The sequence below is a fragment of the Anas platyrhynchos genome, chromosome 19, assembly GCF_047663525.1.
Source record: "Anas platyrhynchos isolate ZD024472 breed Pekin duck chromosome 19, IASCAAS_PekinDuck_T2T, whole genome shotgun sequence".
NCBI lineage: Eukaryota > Metazoa > Chordata > Aves > Anseriformes > Anatidae > Anas > Anas platyrhynchos.
Genome location: NC_092605.1, coordinates 10,896,500 through 10,920,619, shown reverse-complemented (window position 1 = coordinate 10,920,619; position 24,120 = coordinate 10,896,500). Strand labels below are relative to the sequence as shown.

The 24,120-nt window shown below is 54.1% G+C and overlaps 1 protein-coding gene across 3 annotated transcripts; it reads right to left on the bottom strand.

Annotated features, from left to right (window-relative positions):
• Positions 1-5,228: 5,228 nt before the first annotated feature.
• Positions 5,229-23,147, bottom strand: LOC101790890 (bMERB domain-containing protein 1). Of its 3 annotated transcripts, none has more exons than XR_003501197.3 (7): positions 22,995-23,147; positions 17,449-17,569; positions 12,313-12,386; positions 8,853-8,967; positions 8,658-8,731; positions 8,080-8,323; positions 5,229-7,635 (listed from the first exon to the last, which is right to left on the bottom strand). XR_003501197.3 is itself a non-coding variant. In XM_027471471.3 (7 exons), the coding sequence occupies exons 1-6, from the start codon at positions 23,056-23,058 to the stop codon at positions 7,939-7,941; spliced, it is 567 nt and encodes a 188-aa protein (XP_027327272.1). In that variant the 5' UTR covers positions 23,059-23,147; the 3' UTR covers positions 5,229-7,635; positions 7,903-7,938. The 3 variants fall into 3 exon arrangements, 2 of the variants coding, with proteins under 2 accessions (XP_027327272.1, XP_027327273.1); XM_027471471.3 differs by lacking the exon at positions 8,080-8,323 and adding an exon at positions 7,903-8,057; XM_027471472.3 differs by lacking the exon at positions 8,080-8,323 and adding an exon at positions 7,906-8,057.
• Between the last annotated feature and the right edge of the window lie 973 nt (positions 23,148-24,120).

Here is a 24,120-nt window from a genome sequence, read left to right as displayed (position 1 = left end):
ATGGGAATCTGGTTGCAGGACACAACGTCCCAGCAAAACATGCAAGATAGCAAGAGCAGGCTGGGATATCAGCATACAGGCTCAGCTAGGGATTAGTGTTCACATTTGGACATACCACCCACCTTAAGCTCTGAGATATGCAAGAGGGACATCGCAGTGGCATGTGGGACTGTGCTTCAGGAGAACTTCAGAGCCACCACACCCAGCATGTGCATGGATGCAGATTTCTCTGCACAGCCATGCACTATGTGCCAGAACTCATCCCCACACTTTCGTTAGGAAAAGCATGGAGAATAGTTACAGGTGAAGGACAAACCAACCAAAGGCATTGCAGGAAGCATTTGGCTGCTCACTGGGTGCACTAACAGGATCAATACAGGAACCCAATTTCCCTCAAACCTCTTGAGCTCAGCCCCATGTTGGGCCAAGCGGAGCTTAGAGAGCTACCATCCAGCTGCAGAAGATGCCCTTGTGCAGCATGCAGGAGAAAACACAACAGTGAAAGCCTCCATTGCAGAGGCAAGGGTAGTAATTGCTTCTCCGCTGCTATATGTGAAAAGAGAGCTCATTTATTTCTGAAGCCTTGACGTGTAAATGCAGTGTGGGCCAAGACGTGCCCGGTGTTCTTCTGAGCGGATCACCGGAGCGGTGGGAGGTGAGTGGCAGTTTGCATTTCAGCTGGCAAGGAAAAGTAAAAGATGTTACAACTTTATGCAGCCACGATGTGCCCACACTTTAATGATTTTATTATGTTCATTCTGTAAAATGGGGATAATAACTGTCAGGGAGGAGCAAGAGCAGGAGAGTGGGCTGCTCCTCAAGGGAAGCAGTGAAGGTGACAGCAAGGCAGGCAGGAGAGTATCTCACCAACAGGATGGTGCCCCATGGAAGGTGAGCAAAAGCAGGAGAGGTTCACAGCTGAAGGCCAACAATTAACAGGCTTTTCTGTTGAGATGAGGCAGGTCCAAGATCAATCCAGAAAGCCAAGTTGGCAAGTCGAGATGAGAATCAGACAGGCACAGGCAAGCCAAAGACCAAGGGCAAGAGCCTAAATGTAAATGCAGCTCCCAGGCAAGGTGGGGGAATCTCCAGTGAAGGCTCCACACATCCCCTCACACCTCATCTGTTTTTTCAGCAGTCTGATCCCAGGTTACATGGCTGTCCCACACCAGGGCTGGCCTTGAGCACAGGCAACCAGAACCCTGGGATGGGGAAGGAGGCTGCAGAGCCCATGGGTGCACTGAGAGCACTGCCATTAACACAACCCCACTGTGCTGGTCTGCAGAGTCCTTCCTGTGGCAGGAGCACAGATCAACGTCCTACCAAAGTCATGGTGCTGAAACCAGCACCATGGCCTGGGCTCTCTTCTGCTTGGTGTATGTGTACCAAGGGGCAGTTACTTGTCACCTCAGCAGAGTGGAGCACGACTTAGGGACTGCAGTGTCCCGAGGGGTGCTCGGGGAGGGATTGAGCAGCGGTGGGGTAAGCACAGTGGGAGGCCTTTGCTTTGGTAACTGGGGCTGCGGGTCTGCAGTGCAAGGAACCTGCAAGTCCTGCAAACCCTTAACAGGGCAGCCCCTGCCTGCTGCCATGCCCAGGCCTCTCCAGCAAGCAGAAACCTTCCCCTGGCTGGGACTGCAGGGCTTGCCTTGGGAAGCCAGCCATGCAGAGCACTTGAGGCCAGTGAAAATCGATTTCTCAATGAGAAGCAAACATCTTCCTTTTTGTTTGCATGAGGAGATCCAGAGCTCACCTCGGGCTGGATTCTTGTGGAGACCATGGCAATCTGCTCTGCAGGAAACTTCCCTGGATAGCAGCTCTCCTTGCCAGGGCTGAATCTGAGAGCCTTCAGCCCAGTCAGCAGCATCTCCTCATCTTGCACTGCCTCGTGTCCTGGCCTTTCTTGCTCTTCTGCGAGGCCAAGCACCCAGCAGCCAAAGGGAGAGATAAAAGCAAGCAGGAGAGCGCATCTCGCTGATACCCTCAAGGGGCCCAGAGGTTGGCAAATGTCTTGTAAAGGCACTGGTGACAATGTAAAAAGCTGCTGCCTGCACTGGAAAAGTCAGCTCATGACTCATCCCAGCAGAGATGAAGTTGTGTGCTTGTGTCCTTGCATCTCCTCTTGGCAGTGATACAGCCAAACAGACCAGAAGCATTTATACCCACCCTGAGAGGTGACCCAGCTGTCCCCTCTCCTTCCACCCACAGCCACCACCTAGCCCACTTTAATGCATCTCACTGGTGCCATTAGTTGGGAGCTAATGGAAGAGGAGTGGTTGTGTCCAGGAAAATGGGGGGCTGCAGCTCTGAGCCTGCCACTCTGCACGTGGTGGCCTGCGGGTATGGCTGGTTCCAGGCTGGGCATCTGGAGAGCAAAGGTGGATGGATCTGCTCTCCTGAAGTTCTTTGGACACTGAGTGCTGGGCTGTTCAGTGACTTGTCCTGTATCTGCATGCCTGAGCTGAGCTCTTTGGAGGAACCTTCAGCACAAGGAAAGAAAGAGAACAAGAGCCACCGATCTGACCAGATCCCTATTCCTCTCTTCTCCTTCCTCTGTAGAGCCAGAGAGATGGTGTTGCTCCTCGGACACAGCCTGTGATCTTCTGAACAGCTGAGAAAGCTCCTGTAAAGCTAGAGGAGAGAGGAACCTGCCCAGGGATCCCCACCTGTGGGCACAGCAGGGGAAAGGAGTTACCCACAGAGACCTGCTGGAGGTTTTTGTCATGAGCAGAGTGGTGGGACAAGGCTGAGGCATGACAGGAGGCTCAGGTACTTCCCTGAGCACTCCAGAGGAGGTTTGATGCCTGCTTGAGCCTGCTTGGTGGTCTTCCTAGCCAGCAGCACTCAGAGATGTGTGACTCCCACAACAGCACCTTTTTACTTTCCAGCCCCAAATGACTCAGTCTCTGTACAGATGGGTCTGCTGGAGGGGCTGTGGCCAGGCGATTGAGCCCTGGATGACTGCCAGAGATCCAAATAACCTGAGATCCTCACCTCTCCTCTCATGACCAGGAGCCCCCAAAGACACCTCTTCAATAAGCCCTGGCAAGAGATGGTGCCCCCAGGGCTAGGGGCACAAGGTGGTACCTCAGGTGTGCACTGATGCTGCCACGGCTGGAATGAAGGGATCCTTGGATGAACTTGCCTGGAAGGGGGAATCAGGGAACACACGGGTGTGGGGGACGGGCACTGGCTGCTCCAGCCTGGGAAACTCATCCTTCCTCTGCTCTTTCCCTGAGGATCTGGAAGGGGAGGAATCCTTTCAGCTACACCAAGGCAAAGCCAGCCCAGGCATTCCCAGCCTAGCAAAAAGACAAGCTCTGCTCTCAGTATTTGTGAGATTTCAGAAGATGCCAGGCTGGAGCTGCACTAGTCCTAAATCCTAAGTCCGGCTCCACAGAGGGGACCATCAGAGCTGGCAGGGTTCCCTGCACCATCCCCTGTGCTCCCCTTCTCCTTCCGCTGGAGCCATCCTGCTGGCTTGGGCACCTCAGCACCAGTGAAGGAGGTGGCAGGAGCTGCTCCCCAAGCACAGCGTGCTGAACATCACAGAGATGCACTCCTACCAGCCCCATCTGCGTTCTTGTGGGGGGTGAAGCAAAAGCAACGTGACTCACGATGCCGTGGGAAATGGAAGCAGAGACTAAAATTACCTAATCAGGTATCAGGGTTTAAGTTCTGTGATGCTGTGTATAATAAACAGGGTTTTTTTGTATTAATACCCTGCCTTTTCTTGGGGAATTGCAGGGTTTGGGTTTGTTTGCGTTGTATTTTTTTGGATTTAGGTAGGGTTTTTTTTTTTTGTTTGTTTTGTTTTGTTTTTGTAAGATTTCTCCTGGCACAGAGAAGAGATGATTAAAGTATTGGCTAAATTCACAGTCTGTTTTGCCTCTTGTTGATGGAAAATCCTCAGCACATTGCAATGTTGTTACTGGTTTAATCTGGACTCTGTCAACATTTCCCCTGGAGCAGCCTGCTATTCCATCAGCGTGGGCAGGAGCTGGAGATGCTGGTCCCCACTGCTCCCGTCCCACCGCTGACAGTGGGATCTCCCCTGGAGGGGCTTGTGCCCCCAAGCAGCAGAAACACCTCCTGCCACCGTCAGCCCGAAGGACGCGATGTGCTCCAACACAGCCCTACAGAAGGGCACTGTCACCTCCTGGTGCTCTCACCTGCAGGCTGCTGCCTCCCTTAGGCACTCCGCAAGGAGACAGGGACACGGCCCTGCGCTAGCACCGACTGCTGTCCTCAGCCACGACTTCAGAGGATGTTACTGGCTTGTTAACCCCCTAATTAGCACTCACCCAGGACTTGGCACGCCAAGAACCAGCGGGTGCCAGGTGGCAGACATGAAAGTCATTAAACACAAATTAGAGCATTGTTTCTGCACATACGGTTTTCAGCTGCCTGATCCAAGAGAGGGTGTGGGTGCGGGAGCTGCCTGGCCCCCTCTCAGCAGTCGCTGGCACCAAAGCACACATCGTGTCCGTGGGTGACCCTGAGCTTCCCTGGTGCTATGCATCTGCAGCGATGCACAGAGGCTGTCCTGCTCCCTGCTCCCACCCAGCCCCTCTCCCACCTCCCCAGCACGGCCACCACAAGGTGCTTGTCCTGTTCTTGACTCACTGAGGACAGGCAACACCAAAATCCATGAGAACCTAGTTTGCAGGCCCTCTCCTCTTCCAGAGAGCACCCTGGGGGGGAGGCAGGAGGGTTCAAGCTGGGGGCCAGGAGGAGAGCTGGTGCAGCCAGATCCCTTCAGAGATCCGTTGACCCAAGCATCACGTGTAGAAGACACTTGATGTGCCACAAGCCACCCACAAATGGTACCACTGAGGCTTGGCGAGGACAGAAGACCTGTGTCAGTGAATAAATGAATAAATACACCAAACCCATGCAGAGTTCTGAGTGCTAAAGGGTATTAACCCAGTGCAGAGTTCTGAGTGCTCAGAAATGTGAGGATATTCACCCAGAAAGGAAGTCTCCTGCCTTTCCAAGGTCTTTTCAGCCTGACCCAAAAGTGAATGTTAGGTCAGCAGCCAGAAGGGGAAGGGTCAGGTATCTTACTGCTGTGGCACGGGCTGCTCTGTCCTTGTAAAATACCAGGAAGCTTCAAAACCCAGCCTGATTTTTCAGGACCTTCTTTCTGTTCCACTCCAACTGCCCTGCTGCAGCACTGCCTGAGGTATCTCTGCCAAGGCCCCAAACAGGAGAAGATATTTACAAACCAAGCTTCCAACAGACATTTATTAGTTGAAGTCAATGCACATGAACGAGTGTCGCTCCCGTGTGCTGCGCACCTTTGCCATCAGGTAAAACACAGGCCAAATAGGATCATATGGCCAGGACAGCAGCCTGCCTTCTGTTCCACAACCAGCCACACAAACACAGCCGGCAAACACAGAGCAAAACAGGTCGGGATCCTCCCCGTCTCCTTCCTGGCCATCCTCCCTGCCTGCCCAAGCACTGCACACCAGCTGAAGTCTGGCTCCTGGGGCCTGGAGGGGTGGAGGTAGTGATGAATTTGGGGACCAAGCAGTGGATCAAGGGCTCTTCCCGGCCTTTGGCTCCCTCTTGGCCCAACAAAACATCCTGGCTCAGGAATTCACCCTTCCCAAGGCCTGGGGAAGGTGAGCACAGTGAGAGGGGTCTTGTAGGCCCTGAGCCACGGGTCTGCGTGGGTCTCAGCGAGCACCCGCATCGCTCCACGCCTGGCTGCAGCACCGCCAGGCACAGCAGCCACAGGACAGTGTCTGGAAGAGCAGAGAGGCCCGATATGTCCCACCAGCTCTAGGCTGGATGCTACTGCTGCTGGCCTGTCACTGCTGCTTGAGCAACAGCCCCGGCCGTGTATTGCGGTGCGGAGGCACCTCGTGTTGTTACACCCGGCTGGCAGAGCGGAGGGAAGCTCCACGGGGCGCTCCCTCCAGCCTGCAGGAGCTTCCCCAAAGCAAGGGGAACACCAGGAACCGGCAAGGGGTGGTTGTAGGATGCAGTAGGTCGTTAACAATAAGCAGCACAAAATGGAAGCAGGCTTCAGACTGAGACCATTGAGGTCAGCTCAGAGGAGACCTGAACCAAAGCGGGGTCAAGTTTGCTAGAGGTGGCCAGGTCCAGTGACAGCCCACTGGAGCCCTGCACCCTGGCCTGTGAGTGTGCAGAGGGATTGCTTAAGAGCTCGTGGACTTTCATTGCTGCTGGTAAGAACCACATGGAGAGAAGATTGCTCAGGAAGGACAAGTGAGTGGAAACCCCCTTTCAAAGGTTAGAGAACTGGGATTTCTGGCAGTGCTGATAGAGAAATGCAGGAGGAACTTGGACCTGCTTGTGACATTGCACCAGGAAGGGTCCCACCTGCGTGGTTTTATAGGGATGAATGTGCTTTCAGGTGCAATGAGAAGAGACAGGTGGGCTGCAACCTCTCTGACATGGGCACACCGGACCCTGGGCCAGGCAGAGGCACCCACCACCTCCAGGCCCACCGGCAAGCTGCAGCAGGGCTGAGCTGAAGGCCTCAGCACTTTGGCCAGAGGGCAGCACAAGCTCCTGGGCAGCCACCCAAAGGGGAGGCCACCCCAGGCCTCCCAGTGACACGACACCACCCTACAGGGCAGGCAGGGCTTGAGATGTGAGAGGCCTCCACACCCTGGGAGAAGGAGAGCCCCTGTCCTGCTGCAGTGGGTGTAGCAGCTCTGGCTGTGCCATCTCCACATGGGGATGCTCAGAGGGGACAGCAGGACTGAAACACTGGGTGACCTCGGGGTGCTGTGAGCCTTTCACATAGGACTTAGGTCCAGCTCATGGTGCTGAGCCTGGGGGCACTGGATGGGCGCTGGAGGGCAGGGCTGAGTGCCCTCTTGGCATTGAGGGTGTCTCTCAGCTGCTCTCTCAACCTTCCCTGCCACATTTCTAGTCTCCCGTTTGGATTCATCTTCCTTTGCATGTTGCTCTGTTCTTCTGATTTTGTCTCCTTTCCTCTTTTTCTCTGATTTCCTCTTTTTCCTTGGAGCTGAAACTGAACCCAGTAATAGCGAGGTGGGGAAAGCAGATCATCTGCCTGTAGTTCAACACACTACATCTGTGCTCAGGTGAAAGCATCACAAGAATTAGCCCTTCATTCAGCCAGCCCCGGGCAATGCCCTTCTCACTTCCCACAGATCTACCCAGAGCCATAGGGGACTTGGCAATAACATCAAGGCAAACGCAACAAAACCCAGACCAGAGACATTCCCCACAAAGAGTCCTTAGGAACCATCCCACAGAGACTCACAAGCTGGTACAAGGTACAAGGCCAAGGATGAGATCTGTGGCAACAGCTTCTCTTGGATGGTAGAGCACGATGTTCTCCAAACGTTAGCTCCAAGTGCTTGTTTTATTACACCGGCAGGTGCAGAACCTCTTTGTCGTGGGCTCACTGCTGCACACACCTCTGCCAAGCTGAGCTCTGGTGGGATTCAGTTGATGTCATGGAGGAGACGACCATTGACGTGGCACGAAGGAGACATGCCATCATTCAAGCTTGCACCAGCCTACTTGGAAAGTCTCTTCAGTGGCGGTGCTGCAGTGGGAAGCATGAATAATGACAGGAGGTTGAAACTCTCGGAGGACAGCAGGTAGTGGACGCTGGCTGGAGACCTGGGGAGAAAAGGAAAGAAATAGGAAACCATGGGTTGCAACCACATTATTCCCTTCATGCTTCCCTCCATCTCCTCGGCCTCCTTCCAGCCATCACCACTGCTGCCTCCCTTCCAGCCCCATGGGCTGCAGCCTGGTGGTCCCTCGTACCCCATTCCTGCTGTGCCAGGAGCTCTGTGTCCCATATATCAGCGCTCACCCACCCCATATGGGCAGCCCCAGTACTCCAGGGAACCCCTGTCACCCAGCCCAGGAGGCGAACACTACCACGGTCATGTCCTGTGCAGAGGAGCTGGGGACTGGCTACATGATGGAGCAGGTGAAGCCACAGCACTCCTTGAGCAGCGTGAGGCCTGTCTTGGTCATATATGGGGCGGAGGTTTGCTGCCCTCTGGAAGTCATTTTCTTCTCTTTGACAGGAGCTATGGAGAGAGGTATTGTTACCTTTAGGGTTGGTGTCTGCTCACTGACAAGAGCACAGGCCCATTGCTTCTTCTGAGAGCTCCTCTCAGGGCTGTGGTGCTGCCCCTCCTCACGCAGAGGCACAGGGACCCAGGGCAGGTGATGCCCACCACGCTGGGGAGGTGTTCCTCCAGCAGTGATGGAGGCACAGGGAAGGGTGGCCTGCCACCAAAGGCCATGAAGAGAGGACGGCTGGATGGATACCGTGACTTGTGACCTCAGCTAACTGTGATGAAATGGAAGGGGATGGTTAGAAAAGGTCAGATGAAGTACATGAACCATGAAAGGACACCCACTTGTCCTAGTCCTCATAGGCCATGCTGGCTGAGAAGTGCCAGGAGGGTAAATGGAAGCACAGCGATTTGTGATGCTTCCACAATATGATCTCAAGCACCAGCACCCCAAACTTGCCATTTCCCCACACCCTCCTCCACCAACAGATGGCCTCCAGGTAAGCTCGCCCCACAAAGAGCAATGAACTCTTGTGAACAAAGTGCTTAATGAAGGGAGAAACTGGCAGGGAGGTTCAATGGGAGGAATAAAACTCATCAGCCACCTACTTGCTTTCTGGAGGTAGCTTTTGGAGAGCTTATTTTGCAGGAATTCTGCCATTTCCTTGTCTTCTTCTCTCTCCCTGTGATAAAGAGATTGGTTAGTACTGGGAAAGGAGCAGCGAGGCATCTGGCAAAGCATAACGCCAATCTAAGGACAGATTGCACTGTCCTCATTGCAAGGAATAAATTGTACCCAGCTACCTGAGCCTCTCAAACTCCACATCATCCACCAGAAAATCCCGAGTTTCCACCAGCTTGTGTATCTGCTGCACCAGCTCCTCCTCCTTCTGCTTCTCCTCGTTGGACTTCTCGGTCTCTGCAGCACAAGGAGCATATTTCACACAACAGCAGGGGTCAACACTCCTGTGCCAAGGCCAAGCTTGCTCTGCCCCACTTGGAAGCAGATATAACAGCAGGGGAAAAATCCAACCCAAAGTGCCTGGACCCAGATACAGGCTGCTAAATAAGCGAAAACCTCATCTCAAACCACCTGGGTCTGGTGTGATCAAACTTTGATTTTTGAGTCTCTCACCAAAACTCCATGGGGATGAGCATTGCTAGATGCAACTGGGAGCTTCACAAAGCAGAGAAAGGGTTGCTAAGCAAAGTAGCCTCACTGGTGGGACTCCATGGCTCTAGGGGTCACTGCTGAAGAGGGTGGGCACCTGGTCCCAAGGTGCTCAGAAATGTCAGATTCAGGTATCATCCTTCTGCCAGGATGTGCCTAACCCACACTTCCCATGCCAGAACACCCAACCATGGTCTTAGTCTCCAGAGACCCCACCTGGCTGCCACTCAGCCAGGTCCTTGAGAAACCAGCCAGGGATCCAAGTGACTCAAAAACAGAAGGGGGGAATTATCAGCAATGCCCATGTGCTCTGGGAACATGTTGCACCACTACCCTGTATAGAGAAAGACATGAGAACAAACACGATCCACTGCTTTTCATAGCCTTATTCCCTGCTGAGCACTGTCCCTGTGATCTTACCCAGTGCATCTGACCTTTCAAAACATCGTCAGCCTACATGGGCTCCATCCACCCCCAATGACAAGGATGACTGCAAGTGTCTGCCAGGCTATTTGGAATGTACTAGCCCTGATTGTCATCTGCACCCACACACTGACCTAACTGAAGCACTTGTGCCATGTATCTTTGGGCAGTGAATTAGTGAAGACCCAGGAAACTCTCACATCACTGCGATGTCATGTTCCATATAAATTGGTACATACTGGTAAGCAGGATACGTGGAGATCCTTGGGGACTGGGCTAGATGGCCTTTAAAGGTTCCTTCCAACCCAAACCACTCTATGATTCTATAAGATAGAGGAGTGTTAGATCTAAATGGAGAGCTACCTTGGGAGGAAATTGTGACTGTCTGCGCTGCAGCTATTTAACACCATTTCTGAATTCAGCAGCCAGCTCCAAAATCAATCCAGCACACGATGGATCAATCTCCAGTTTTCCTTCAGCTAAATAAAAATGCAGCAAAATTCTCAGTATGGAGCGAAGCCTGTCAGCAGGGTCTCAGCAGTTACGTAAACTGTGTATTGATTTGTAGTTTAAAGTCTGCTATGAATTGCTGGGAGGTGCTGCTGTGGGGGTCTGAGTAGAAGGAATTCATTATCATCATGCTGTTAGGAACACCCCCAGAAAACAATGGCTTCTCCTCCCATTGTGGTTTTGTGCAGGGAGTGAGCTCGAGCTCCCCGGCAGAAAAAGCTGATCTGGGACACAGACACGGGTCTTCCTCCATGAGGAGTTAATGGAAAGTCACAGGGCCATTGCCACAGCCTCCTGCAACAGCTCCCACCTGTCTGCTGGGAACTGAAGCACAATGTCATTAGGCTGCCGTGAAAATCAGAGTCATCAGGCTGGCCACAAACATAACGGCTTAGTTGGAGTTAGTTAGCAGCCTCCATTCCTGAGTTAGAGCACATCAGAGGTAACCCACTGTACAAACACTGCACCTTTTTTTCCAACCTGCTGATGTCAGAGTCCATCATGACCACAGTATCTCTCTGAATTATTAAAGGCACTTTGGTCTGGTGAGATTTCATGCCACAGGTCTGGATGAGCTCTGAGTAAGCACTGACGTCTTTGAATCCTTCTCTGAACCAAACCTCAACACCCATTTTTATGAATGATCTGCTGCAACAGTCTCACAAAGCAGGCAATTTGCAGGATTTTTCCAGCATGGCCTGATTTGAGCCAAGTTATAAAGAAGGCAAAAAAAGCATCCCTCATGTAAGCAGCATTTCTGCTTCAGCTGAATCTGGGAACACTGAAAAGACTTGAAATTAAAGACCAAAGCAGATGAAGAAAAGCCAGACACATTCCTCAATCTTCAGAAAACAAGTTTAATTCTGTTCCTAAGCCACCATTTAAGTCAAGCCTTAATTTACAAACTAGAAGCTGTTTGAATTAAAAATCCCTATGAGATGTGGGTCTACATTTCTCATGCAGCTCCTGTCTTCATGGCAGAATCTTCCCCCACCCAAGCCTGAACCTCCCTCTGATGCGGCCAGGTTATATTAATCTGACCAAGACCTGCATATTAAGCAGCAGTTGGGCTCTTACCTGCCTCAGTCTGTGTGCTGGTGTTTCAAAAGCACACACAGCACAGCGACACTACGGCAGCAGAAAAGGTCTCTGCCACCCTTGGCTTGGGAATAACCTCGGGCACAAACCTGCTGAGCTGAGCTGCTCTGGAGAGCAGATGTGCACAGCTGCGCCCAGGCATCACCCCCTGCTACCCACTCCGTGGTCTCAGCACAGCATCTTCAGTGAGGTACCTGTGGTGGAAGTAACCGAGGTCCAGATCTTAAGGCTCACATGAGTATGAGTAAGCAGGGACCTGACTCCCACCTAGTCCTGAAAACACAGCCAGAGTCCTTCCTGGGGCTGAATGGGGATGTCCTAGGAGGAGGCACAGCTTGATGAGCAGTGATGGCAAGCGTGTGAGGAAGCCCTTCTTGTTCCTTCTCATTCGAACCCGGAGTTGTTTGGTGTGTGCTTTCATTAAAGTATTTTGGCTGAAGGGGATCCTTTAGAGAGCTGAGATTTGGCCACAGAAGGGCAGGTCTGGTTGTAACAGGGACACCCAGCACCCACCTTACCCTGGTTGCAACCAGGAGCCCTGTCCTGGCAGATGCTGCCCTCTGCCCTGCTGCTGACAGACATCTCTGACATGGTCACAGCACCAATTCATTGCTTTCCATGCTCTTGAGGCCTCTGAAGGCCTCTCTCATCCCACTGCCTCCAAGGTGTGGTCTCACAATGTCCCCTGCTTCTCCTCTTAACTCACCCAAGCCATGTTCTCAGTGGACGCAACAGGTCCCACCATTCACTGGAACCTAACTCAACCCTTCCCTGTCTTCCCCCTCTGCCAGACCCATGCTGCTCCTCAGAGGACTCGTATTCCTTCCCCTTCTGTTTCCTCTGCTGTCAGCTTAGGCCTGCATGAGGTCTCCCTGTTCCAAGAAAGACCTCGGGTCAGACCCAAGGAGCCACGTTCCTGCTGCTCATGCACTGCCTGCAGCTGCAGCATCTCTGGGAGCGTCCCAAGGGGGGACATGGTGAAGAGCTGCTTGGATTTCATGGCAATCTTTCTGTTGAGTGCAGAGGCAGGGTGCAGCTCTTTGAAGTTCTACAAAGCCTTACCTGGAAGGGCTATCAGTTTTTGAAGCTCCTTTTTCAGCCGGCTGATTTCTTTGCAAAGCTGAATGTCATCCATCCTGCAGAGACACAAATGAAACCACTGAGGGAAATGCTGGGAGAGGAAAGGTGTAAAATGTCCAGAGCAAAACCCAGCACATGCCCTCGGTGCCCACGGTGGGGAGCACAGATCTGCCTGCCTTCCCATGGGAATCGGCAGCCACTTCATCTCAGAGCAGCTTTTGCAGCTAAATGGGTTGTGTCACCGGCTGTTGGCAAAGCAAAAGTTTTGTCATTCTAATGACAATGATACCTTATTAAAACCTGGCACACGCAATAGCAGCTGTGTTTCTTCTCGAAAGAAAAAATAAATAAATAAAAAATTCCTTAAATAGCAAAATCTAAAAGCAAAGAGAAACTGCCACCACCAAGAAAAGTCTGACACTTTTAATACCAGCTTTCTGCAGAAATGAAAAAAAGAGTCAGAAAAATGAAATACAACACAGGGGAAAAGTGTGCAAACTTTGCAGGTGCCTGCTGAGGAGCAAGGTCATTTCAACAGGAGAAAAGGTGCCTGCTGAAGCCGTGGGCAATGAAACCGTATCACGCCAGCAGCAAGACACCAAGAAGGACAAGCCCAAGGAGGCACTGAGCTTAGCTCAGGTGTCAGCGGCAGGGTGGCACACACCGTGCTGGGGCAGTTTGGTGATGCCCGGGGAGGAGGAGGAAGCACCATAGATGCTCAGCCACCCCCAAAGGTGCACCAGTGTGAGTGCAGCTAGTGGAGAAGGCTTAACCCAATTTACTCACTGATTTATCACAAAAGTATCACATGCTTGTGCCCTCACTAAAGCCCCACTTGGACAAGACCGAGGAATGATGATGTCTGGTCATAGTGAACTTTAACGCCTCAGTTTGAAGGGTTTTGGGCACTCTCCAATGGCACTGAGGCACCCAGGAAACAGAGATCCCTACTCAGGGGATTTGGGCCACTGGCTCATTTGAAATCAAGGAATCAGAAACCCCCCTTTTTTTTTTTAACCTTGACAGAGACTCTGTACGTCCTCCTGAACCCTACCAAGCACTCCAGCATCTTGACATGAGCTTCCCAAGGTCACCCAAGACCTGAAGGCAGGAGAATTCACTCCATGGATGCTGTGCAGGGTGCATGGCAAAGCATCCAACCTGGAAGAACTCAGCTGAGATTTTTAGCAAGCTCCACATCTGTGAGTGATGAGAAACCCTAAAACACGATCTGTGTCTACAGATAATACACAGTCGACTCACGAGCTGGTGCCACCTTGAACAGATGTGCCTTTCTTATTAAAAGCCCTGCCTGCACCTTCGGTAATCCTGCCGGCCCTTCCACTGAGTCACGCCGTCCACCCATCTGGGATGAGTCACGCTGGAGCTACTCGAAGCTGCAGATTTGTCAGCTGTGCCGAGGACACCAGAAATATTAATTAGAGAAAGGAAAACGAACAGACTGATGAAGAGGGACCCCGTGTGATATCGCTGTAGGAGGAGAACATCCCAGGCGGAGGAAGTCTTTCCTCTTGGCTCTGTTATTCCCTTGCTCCATCTGACAGTGTCTTCACTTGTTTGCAGACTGCACTGAGCAGGTCCACCAATGCCAACGGCTGGCAGCTGCGTGGGGAGAAGAGGGAGCTCTGTCTGTCCTTGTATCACCTGCTCCTCGTGCCTTGGTGGCTGAGCCCTGAGCTTCTGCAAAGAGCACGAGCAGGAGGGCTGCACAGGACACATGGGCAGCTGGCTGATCAACGGTGATAGACTTATTAAAATTAAAATGAAGAGTCAAATGATAACTGAAATATGAAAATTAAAATTGAATTAAATCATTTGAAAACTTATAATAAAAGTAATGAATGGGCGGTAATAAAAATTGTCATTTCAATAAAACCTGGGAGAGATTGCAAAGGCAAGCACCCAGGAGGCTGCTGCTGGAGCTGGGATTATTTCTGCCACCTGAGATAACGTTGCAGCATCAGCCATGGCTGTGCTGCCCTGCCTGGCCTGGGATCAGAGCAGGTCACTCCTGCACAGAGCAGGTAAGGAGGGAAGCTGCACCTCTCGTAGGAAATTCAGACCTTTCTTTTGCCCTGTAAAGGGAGAAATGCCAGGAGTAACATTGTTTTCCACAGCACAGACATCTCAGAAATGTTGGAATATTTGAGGTTGACATCTCCAGCAAGAAGAAAACACCAGTCCCTATGGACTGACCAAACAAGTCACATCTCCACTTGGTGGCACATCAACGGAGATGTCCATTTCCCTGAGCCCTACAGTCCGACTGATCCTATTTTTTCCCCCATTGGTAAAATAAGCCCCGCTGCAGCCCCACAGCCCCATCCTGTCTAAATCCATCATGCAGAAGCCAGGTCTGGGAGTTCCCTTGTCCCTGGCAGTGACTCCCAGCTGCTCAGACATGCAATTCTGGTGCCTCCAAAAACTTCCCAGTGATGAATTTTGCAGCCGTACCCACCCCAGGACATAGAAAACAAATAATGGGATACAGAAAACCAAGAGCTGTGAGTTTTGACAGCACCCATGAGATTTAGGTACTGGTTGCCATGGAAAGCATTTAAGTACTTCACTTTTTATGACTTCCAAAAATCCGTTTCAGCAAAGATTTGGGACGAACTGTGCTGATCCCTCACAGAGGTCATCACTCCAAATCTGAGCCATGAGACCACAGTCCAGCTCACAGCTACTGCAGGCAGCGGGTTTACATGGGCACTGCCAGGCTCCTGTCATCCCTGTGGTGCAGGCACCAGTAGAGACCCAAACATGTTAAAATAGCAGCATGTCAAGTGCTGTAGCCCAGTAAATACTTTTTTTTTTTTTTTCAATTACCATTAAAAAATCACAGGTTTGCGGCTGACCTGACCGCACGGGAGCTCAGGACTGGGCTGACTGTAGCAAGGTAGTGATATTAAAAAGCATAATCAATTCAGACCATGAATGCTAGTATCATTGCAATTCAAATTATAACTGCTTGTTGAATTTTGATTTGGGTCATTGAGATTTTAATGAGGCCGACAAATAACATCTCACTTCCATGTGCATGGCATGTTCCCTCTTTGCCCACACCAGGACTTTGAGGGTTTGAGGGTTGCCCTAGGGCAGTGCAGGGAGCTGGGAGCCCCATTTCCATGGGTCTGACCCGGCTTTCTGCAGCCCTGAGCTGACCCAGGGTATGTCCCTCCTTTTGTTTCTGGCTCAGAGGCGTCTTGGCCAAGCACCCTGCTTTGCCTCTCGCTGATGGCATGCAGGTCTTCGCAAGCTGGAAACCATGTGCATGATATGCAGAGCTGTGCTGGGAGCGCCACCTGTTTATCTCATGTTGCAGTGAGCCTTCCAGCCCCTTGGATCTTTGCTTTTTTTTTCAGCTGCCTCCCAGTCACCTCTGCCCACTAAGCCAGAGTCAGGACTGCAGACCCCAGTGGCCCCAGAGGGGCTGTGCAGCTTTGCCACAGCTTTGCTTCATGAGCTTTTCTCTTGTGGCCCTCCCTCTGCATCAAACTGGCTTTATTTCTGCCTTTTCAGTAAAGCTCTTGACACGGTTTCTCATAAGATCCTACTGGACAAAATGTCCAGCATATAGCCAGATAAAAACATCATACGATGGGTGAACAGCTGGCTGACAGGCAGGGCTCAAAGGGTTGTGGTAAATGGGCAGCCTGGCACCAGTGGGGTCCATGAAGTTTAACAAAGGCAAGTGCCGGGTCCTGCAGCAGGAATGGGGCAACCCTGGCTGCACGTACAGACTGGGCGATGAGATGCTAGAGAGCAGCCCCGCAGAGAGGGATCTGGGGGTTGTGGTTGGCAGCAAGTTGAATATGAGCCAGCTGTGTGCCCTGGCAGCCAGGAGGGCCAACCGTGTCCTGGGGTGCATCAAGCACGGCATCGCTAGGCGGTCGAGGGAGGTGATTGTCCCGCTCTACTCTGGTGTGGCCTCACCTCGAGTACTGTGTGCAGTTCTGGGCACCACAGTACAAAAAGGACATTGAACTGTTGGAGAGTGTCCAGAGGAGGGCTACGAAGATGGTGAAGGGCCTAGAGGGGAAGATGTATGAGGAGCGGCTGAGGGCACTGGGCCTGTTCAGCCTGGAGAAGAGGAGGCTGAGGGGAGGCCTCATCGCGGCCTACAACTTCCTCGCGAGGAGGAGTGGAGGGGCAGGCGCCGATCTATTCTCCTTAATCACAAGTCACAGGACCTGTGGGAATGGTGTCAAGCTGAGGCAGGGGAGCTTTAGGCTGGACATCAGGAAGAGGTTCTTCACTGAGAGGGTGGTCACACACTGGAACAGGCTCCCCAGGGATGTAGTCACAGCACCAAGCCTGTCAGAGTTCAAAAAGCGTTTGGACTGCACTCTCAGCCATGCAGTCTGAATTTTTGGGTAGACCTGTTTGGGGCCAGAAGTTGGACTCAATGATCCTTGTGGGTCTCTTCCAACTCAGGATATTCTAAGATCCTGTGATTCTTTTTGTGCCACTTTGATCTTGTCACTCTGTGCACCCAAATTATCCGTGCTGATACTCCAAAGGGGAAGAGCTCAGTGGAGACCATTGTGCCATTGTAACCTGGAGCATGGGTAAGTCAGTCCTTCTCCTCCCACACCACAGCAGATCCCGATATATATCCTGAGAAAATGTTCTTCATCACCCTCAGTCACTGCAGCACAGTGACTATCGATTGCCTTAAATATGAAAGGCATTCAGAATTTTACTCCAAAACTGTTTTGACTACAGCCCTGAGCCCTGGAGAAAACCCTTCCCCCCACATCTAGCTGCAAAGGCTGTGCTGGGAACGAGGGACTGAGGCTGGTCCAGACACATCAGAGCTGGGAGGATGCGTAACATTGCAGCATGGGGACAGAAAACTGCAGCCACATGGCTGTTCAACAGCCAGAGATCTGCGTGTTGGGGCAAAGCAGTGTCTCCAGAGAGCAGCAATGAGCCACCAAACCTCAGGGCCATTCCCAATCCCAGCCCAAGAGCTGAGCATGAACCTGCTGAGAAGATGGGGTGCTCGTGGTGGAATACAGGCATGTTTTAGCTTGGTTAAACCCATGCCATCGACTCTGTTTGCATAGAAATAGGCTGGCTCCCAGCACTCACATGTATCGCAGCTCCGACTCCCTCCTCACCAGGATCTCCCTGATCCTCTCGATTTTGAAGAGTTCCCCTTCGATGTCATCGATGGTGGTAGTGGAGTCGGCCATGGAAACAATTTCATCCTCTGTAAAGGAAAATGGAGCCACATCAGCCAGCAGCTGACATTAAGGTGCTGAGGACGATGGCGTTTCCCAGACCCCCTGCAAACACCAGACAGCATCACCAGTAAGCGTGTGCAGTTTTAAGTTCTTTTCCAGGTTGCTGCTGTGAGAGGAAAGAGCCCGACACATTCATGGAAAGAGTACTTTGGGAAACCCACTTGGGGAAACAGTCAGGAAAAGGGTATGTCATTGACTCAGGACAAGAGCCAAAAACATCACAGCAAAATATGGGAAAAAAAGGCTCTTGTATTTCAGAAGAGCGTGGTGGCAAGCCGGGGGAATGGGCAGGATGAGAGTCCAGCAGGCATCATCCTGCTCTGACCACCAGCTCTGCCTCCACCCATGTCCCACTGATGTCCCACTGATTCACACAGTGCCTACAAGCCTGCACAGCCTGCAGCAACCCCCAGCCTGTTTTATGGGATAGAGGAGGCCAGTTCCCTGCTCCCTGCCAGTCTGTCTCTCAGCATCATGTCAGCGAGCTTGTTATCAGTGACGTGCAGCACTGCATTCATCACACGCAGGCTAATCTGGCTCTCCTGTGATGTACGTGCAGCACAGGTTGGGGGGGGGGGGGCTCAGCAGCTACAGCAAAGCCAGGCTATGAGACAACGTTAACAATCACACACATCAGGGGAAAATTAGGCTTCCTTTGGATCTCCACAGTGCACACATCTCTGCTATGACACTTTGGCTTTCTGCAGCCCTGGGACTTTGCCCATGCAGGGCAGGAAGAGATCAGTACAAAGGCACAAGGCAAAGCACCCCGCACTCACTGGTCCTCTGCTCATCACTTAAAACTGCTGGAGAAATTGTTCCCAGAGTGAGGCATGTTTCCAAGGCTGCTGGTGGAGAAGGTTTAAGAGCAGCAATATGAGTAGTTTAGGTTACCATGACTGGTTTGGGGAACAGTTCTCCTCTCTTTCTGGCTTAGAAACTAATGAGGATTACTCGGAGAATGCCTCCCTCCCCAGCAGCCATCCAGGACACTTTCAGCCAACACCAGTATGCCAAATCCTCGGTTGTTCCCCATCCTGAACTCTCAAGATGCTCCTAGGAGCCAGCACCCGCTCAGGACAGATCAAGGGAAATGTGGGCTGGACACAACGTGGGGCTGGATGTGCTGCCTCCCATCAGCTCTTGCCTGTGCTGCAAACAAGCCCAGGACCCCCCTCAAACCCCCAGCCTGCTTTCCATCGGCCTGAAGGGGTTGCTAGGGGACCGGACTGGGGTTGCTACGGGACCAGGGATGCGGTTGCTGCAGGACCGGGCTGCTGTTGCTAGGGGACAGGACCTCGGTTGCTAGGGGACCGGGATGCTGAGCTCCCATCCAGAGCATCCTGCTGCACTGCCCCCCCGCAGCGCCTCGCTGCTGCACCCGGCCATGGGCAGGGGGCTGGGGGCAGTGCTCACACCTCCCTGCAGGTGTGCCCTGCTCACACCTCTCTGTATATGTGCCCTGCTCACACCTCCTTATATACGTGCCCTGCCCACACCTCCCTGCAGAAGGCAGCGGACCAGCAGGTAACACACCCCGGGGTGCAGACCGAACGGCCACCGTGCACTTGAAGGAGCCGCTCCCTGGGGTGCTGCCTACACTTCAGTGCGGCTCTAGACCCGTCAGGAAAAAGCTGCATTGCTCCAAGTGTCCCTTCAGTGACCAGGCTGAAATGACGAGGCTGATTGTTTTACAGATGCTCCAGTAAACAAAGACACGAGCTGACTGCAGCTCTCATTAGCCGAGGACAGATCTGAGCCCTGCTTGGAGCACAGGGGTGGGCCCAGGGGAGCTCCTGTCACTGCTGGCCTGGGTGGGTGGGGGACTCACCCAGCACAGCTCTGATCACTGGTGGCAGAAGTACCTGGCTCAGGTCATCAGCCAGCTGCTTCCCACCCACAACAGTGAGCACAATGGCTTGAAACAGGTGTCAGCATCGCTCCTTCTCCCTTCTCATCCCAGAACCTCATTAGCCGCAGCCATCCCAGCTGCGGGAGCAAATCCTCGCCTGTGCACACGAAGGGAGGAGGAGGCAGTGCTGGGCAATGTCGGCCCACAGGCAGCTGCCCACAGGGGTGAGAGAGCTGCTGGCTCGGCTCGGGGTGGGTTTGCATCAGCAACAGGGAATTCAGTGTGGCTGGGGACACACTGTGCAGGAGGAGCTGCCCTCAGGCACCCCACAGCCACCTTTCTGCAGGACAGCGGAGGCTGCAGATCAGGAGTGACCCATGGGGTGGGGACAAGGGACAGGTCTACGCCATGCAGCAGAGCGATGGTTGCAGGATTTGAGCTGGAAGCTCCCCTTGGTGGTGTGGTTGGGACAGGGCACTCAGTGTCCCTAAGGCAAGACGTGTCCTCAGCACGGCAGGGAAGATCTCACCGGAGCAGTAAGTCCTGGAGAAGAGCTCTAAGCAGGGAGTCATGTGCCTGGAGCTGCTTAATTCAGGAGCAAGGGCAGCCCCATGTGAGAGCTCCTGCAAAATGGACACAGCCCCCTGGCAGGAGCACCCTTCTGCCTCTGCCGTTCGGGCCTCCATGAGCCCCCAGCGCTTCCCTCTGCTTCCTTAAAATCTGTCACAGGCACCTCCTCCTTACCCCTTCTGTTTTCAGTGAAGAATGGAGAAAGTCCTCAGGATCAGAAACCCCACGCTGCTCCTGCTGGGGTTTTTGGTAAGGGTGAGACCCTGCCCAACATCAGCCAATCCTTCATGTTGATTGGCACCAAGTAAACACAAGGGCTTGGGAAGCAGGACCGGAGACACTGTGGGGTGCAGGAACACCTGGGCAATGGAAAACAGAGCTAATCCTCTGCATGAAAAACATCCATCAACCCTCATGATAAACCAGTGAATCCATACAGACAGCAACCCAAGGGCTACTGATAGGATGCCCTACCCTACAGGATGCTGATAGGATTAACTTGCTGGTGGAGACCCCTTCCATCCACCAGCATCTGCCCAGGACCACAGGCGGTCTTGCCAAGAGCTGAACATCTGAGCAAGAGCAGGGACAGGAGCACAAGATGGGCAAGGAGAGGCTGACAGAAGCAGGTTTGCTCAACCCGAAGGAGAAAAGGTGAAGGGGGATCTCATGGCTGTCCTCAGCTACCTAATGGGAGGAAGCAGAGAAGAAGGAGTCAGACTCCTTTTGGAGGTGTGCAAAGATCAGGCAAGAGATGATGAACACAAGCTGGAACACCGGAGGTTCCAGTTAGATTGCAGGAAAACATTTTCCCTTCAGGAAACAAGAACTGGGACTGGAGAGGTCAAGGGATCTCATCCTTGGTCCAAGATTCCTTCTGGACAAGGCTGCGAGTGACCTGATCTAACTAAACCTGCTTTGAGCTGGGAGTTGGGCTCAAGATCTCCAGAGCTCCCTCCTGATCCAAATTCCTCTGTGATTCCATGTGATGAGGTAAGTCTGTGACAAATACATAGGATTTACATGGATCTTCTCTGCTAGTGCAGGAGACGCTTTCTCCAGGCAGACGCAGGGGATCCCACGTCCCTGAGCCCCCCAGCTACAGGCACAGGCCACACCGCAGCTCCATGCGCAGCCTGTGTGATGGCAGCGACTCCATAAAGCCATCACAGATGGAAGCGTGGACACTCCGAGCTCACAAGGGAGTAAAACCCAGCACATCCTGCAGGCAGCTGGGCCAAAGATACCCCAGAGGTGGTTTTGCCAAGCTGAGAATGGGTTTCTAACACCCATTTCTAAGTGCCTGGCACCAATTAGGGGCTATAGCAGAGGCGTTCATTAAACCTGTGTCCAAGCTTACAGTCTGAGTGTCCCTTCAGGGAGGCAGTGGGATGACCACATGAGCAGCCACGCTGCCCAGGGCCCCTTTGCTCCCACAGCTGCACAGGCGGCAGTGGCACCAGGCATGGAAATCTGCCCCATGCACAGAAATCTGCCCCACACACAGAAATCTGCCCCACGCTGCCCGAGCAAAGCGCCCCGACAGGCAGCATTTCCAGCTGGGAAACCCAGTAAGGGGAGAAAGCTTTGATCTCAACTTGGGGATGCTCTGATCATCACGCATGGCCCAGGGGAAGAGAGTATCGTTAATGAGGAGTATAATAGCTGGAGACTTTCACTCCGTATGGCTTTGGTGAAAACATTTAGACAGCCAGCAGCAAGTCTGGGATGAGTCACAGCAGCAGCCAGTTCAGGGTTGAGTTGTGAGCGATGATTAAAGTTGGGCGACTGATCGACAGTGCCCCAAGGAGGGGGGTCAGGGCCCTTTACCTGGGCCACATCCCAAGAGGCCTTTAACTCAGCTGTGGGTTTTTCCCTGCCATAGAAAGCAGCGGGGGCAGGAGGCATTCAGCTCACCACCACCAGCCCTTGCTCCACAAGTCTGATAGCAAGAGCAACCACAACATGCTGCCCGGCTCTGGGGCAGCGTTTACAGAGGTGGCACAGTGCTTGTCCCCTGCGGTGCCCAGCAGAGGGACATGAACCTCAAGAACCTGCAGTGCATGGCCGAGCACCCCAGTCCTGCGGGACAAGCTCAAACCCCTGCACACCCTCACCCAGACACTCTCCTCAGGCAGGGGGAGATGGTGGGGATAAATATTACTGCTCTGGAAGGCACAAAGGAGAACGATGGACGCTTCAGGTAGCTCCCTGTGGAGCAGAGCAGCTTCACGGGCAACAACCCCACAGCAGCATCAAGCAAGGTGCTGGAGTTTGCTCCCTGCCTCCCTCCATGACTTTCTGGCTGCTTGTCCCCGTCCTGCTGGGTGCAAGGGGCTAACGGGGAGCAGAAAGGGACGGGGAAGGGCAGAGGTTGTGCTATCCAGAGGGTAGGACTACAGCTGGAAGGACGCCCCGGCTGCACGAGCCTCCTTTCCCCAAGGTGCCCACAGCCCAGGTGTGGGGGATATCACCTCCCACCCCAAGGCCAGGTCCTATGATTTGGGTGATCCCCCTGGTCAGACCTCCCCCAGGCCCACCCCGCTTCATCCTGGAGGAACTGGTCAGAATGGGAAAAGGCAGCGAAGGGCAGCGTGGGCACCCAACCTGCCGACCAGGGCGGCTCTGCACCTCTCTGGGCAGCATCAGCCGGGGGGGGGGGCTCATTCCTCCCTCCATCCTTCCTCCCCTCCATCCTCCCTCCCTCCATCCCCTGCTGTCCACCCCTTCTCCCCCAGCCGCCCCTTCCCTCCCTCCCCATGCACCCCGTCCCCCCGTCCCCCCGTCCCTGCCCCATTCCCGGGGGCTCCCCGGGGGCTCCCCCAGCCCGTGCCCGGCTCCCCTTGGGGCCGGTACCGCTTCGGGGCGCCCCGCGGGGCTCCGGTACCCGAGTCCGGGGGGAGGATGGAGGGGGGGAGAGAACCGGAGGGGTGGCGGGGGGGCCACCCGGGGGAAAGTTTGGAGCTCACCTGGCTGCGGCCAGCGGGTGGACTCGAGCGATCCGTAGCGGGGGGGGGTCCGCGTCCCCTCCATGCCGCAGCACGGCGCGGCCCTGCCCGGCCCTGCCCTGCCCGCTCCGCTCCGCCGGGCGGGGCCGGGGGGGGCTCCCGCCGCTCCCCCCCGCTCCGCTCCGCTCCGCCGGGGCCGCCGCGCCCCCTGCCGGCCGCCGCCGCCCCCCCGGCCCCGGCCCCCCCGGCCCCGGCCCCCCCGGCCCCGGCCCCCCCGGCCCCGGCCCCCCCGGCCCCGGCCCCCCCGGCCCCGGCCCCCCCGGCCCCGGCCCCCCCGGCCCCGGCCCCCCCGGCCCCGGCCCCCCCGGCCCCGGCCCCCCCGGCCCCGCTTTCGTCCTTCATGTGCTCCCCCTCTCCCCTTCCCGCCTCGCAAACAGCACGTAAAATAATGAAATAAAGGATTAAATAATAAAAGTAGCCTCTTCGCCCGCCCCCCCCAGGTCACAGCAGTGGGGCTGGGAGGTGCTGCCCCGTGGGAGCCCCCCCGGGCTTGGGGCTCCTGCCAGGAATGGGGATGTGGGGGTGCAGAGCCGGCATGGGGCGTGCTGCGGGGGGATGCGGGGTTCAGCCGGGCCCCTAAAAGCAGGGCGAGGAGGTGGGCATGGGCGGCTGCACTTTGCACCAAGAGTAACTGCCCCCTGGGGAAAAATAGAACAGCAAAGTGTTTAAAAAACGTTCAAAAATACGCGATGGTCTGGAAGTCAAAGGTTTGTCGGCAGCACCCACTGGAACGGGGATCGTGGCTGTGAGCTGCTCCTCTTCTCCTGCCGTGGAGCGATTCTGTGGGATGCCGCAAGAACAAGTGTCACCGCCTCAGTGCCTTGTCCCAGCCTGGAACTGCTGGGACGGTGGGGAACCGGCATGGACTTAAAACCTTTCCACTTGTAGGGCTTCACACTGGTCAGACTGTCACGGAACCACCTAGGTTGGAAAAGGCCCTCAGGGTTGTCAAGTCAACCACCAGCCTGACCTACCACGTCCCAGCATCACACCATGTCTTGTAAATACCTCCAGGGATGGGAACCTCACCACCACCCTGGGCAGCCCCTTCCAGTGCTTGCCCATGCTGTCCATGAAGAAATCCTTC

Excerpts from the sequence above, each read along its gene's own strand:
- LOC101790890 (XM_027471471.3), bottom strand. The coding sequence starts at position 23,058 with ATGGAGGGGACGCGGACCCCCCCCCGCTACGGATCGCTCGAGTCCACC. Across the intron at positions 17,570-22,994 it reads CACCCGCTGGCCGCAGCCAG|AGGATGAAATTGTTTCCATG; the intron begins GTGAGCTCCAAA and ends TTTCCTTTACAG. Across the intron at positions 8,732-8,852 it reads GTGGAGTTTGAGAGGCTCAG|GGAGAGAGAAGAAGACAAGG; the intron begins GTAGCTGGGTAC and ends TCTTTATCACAG.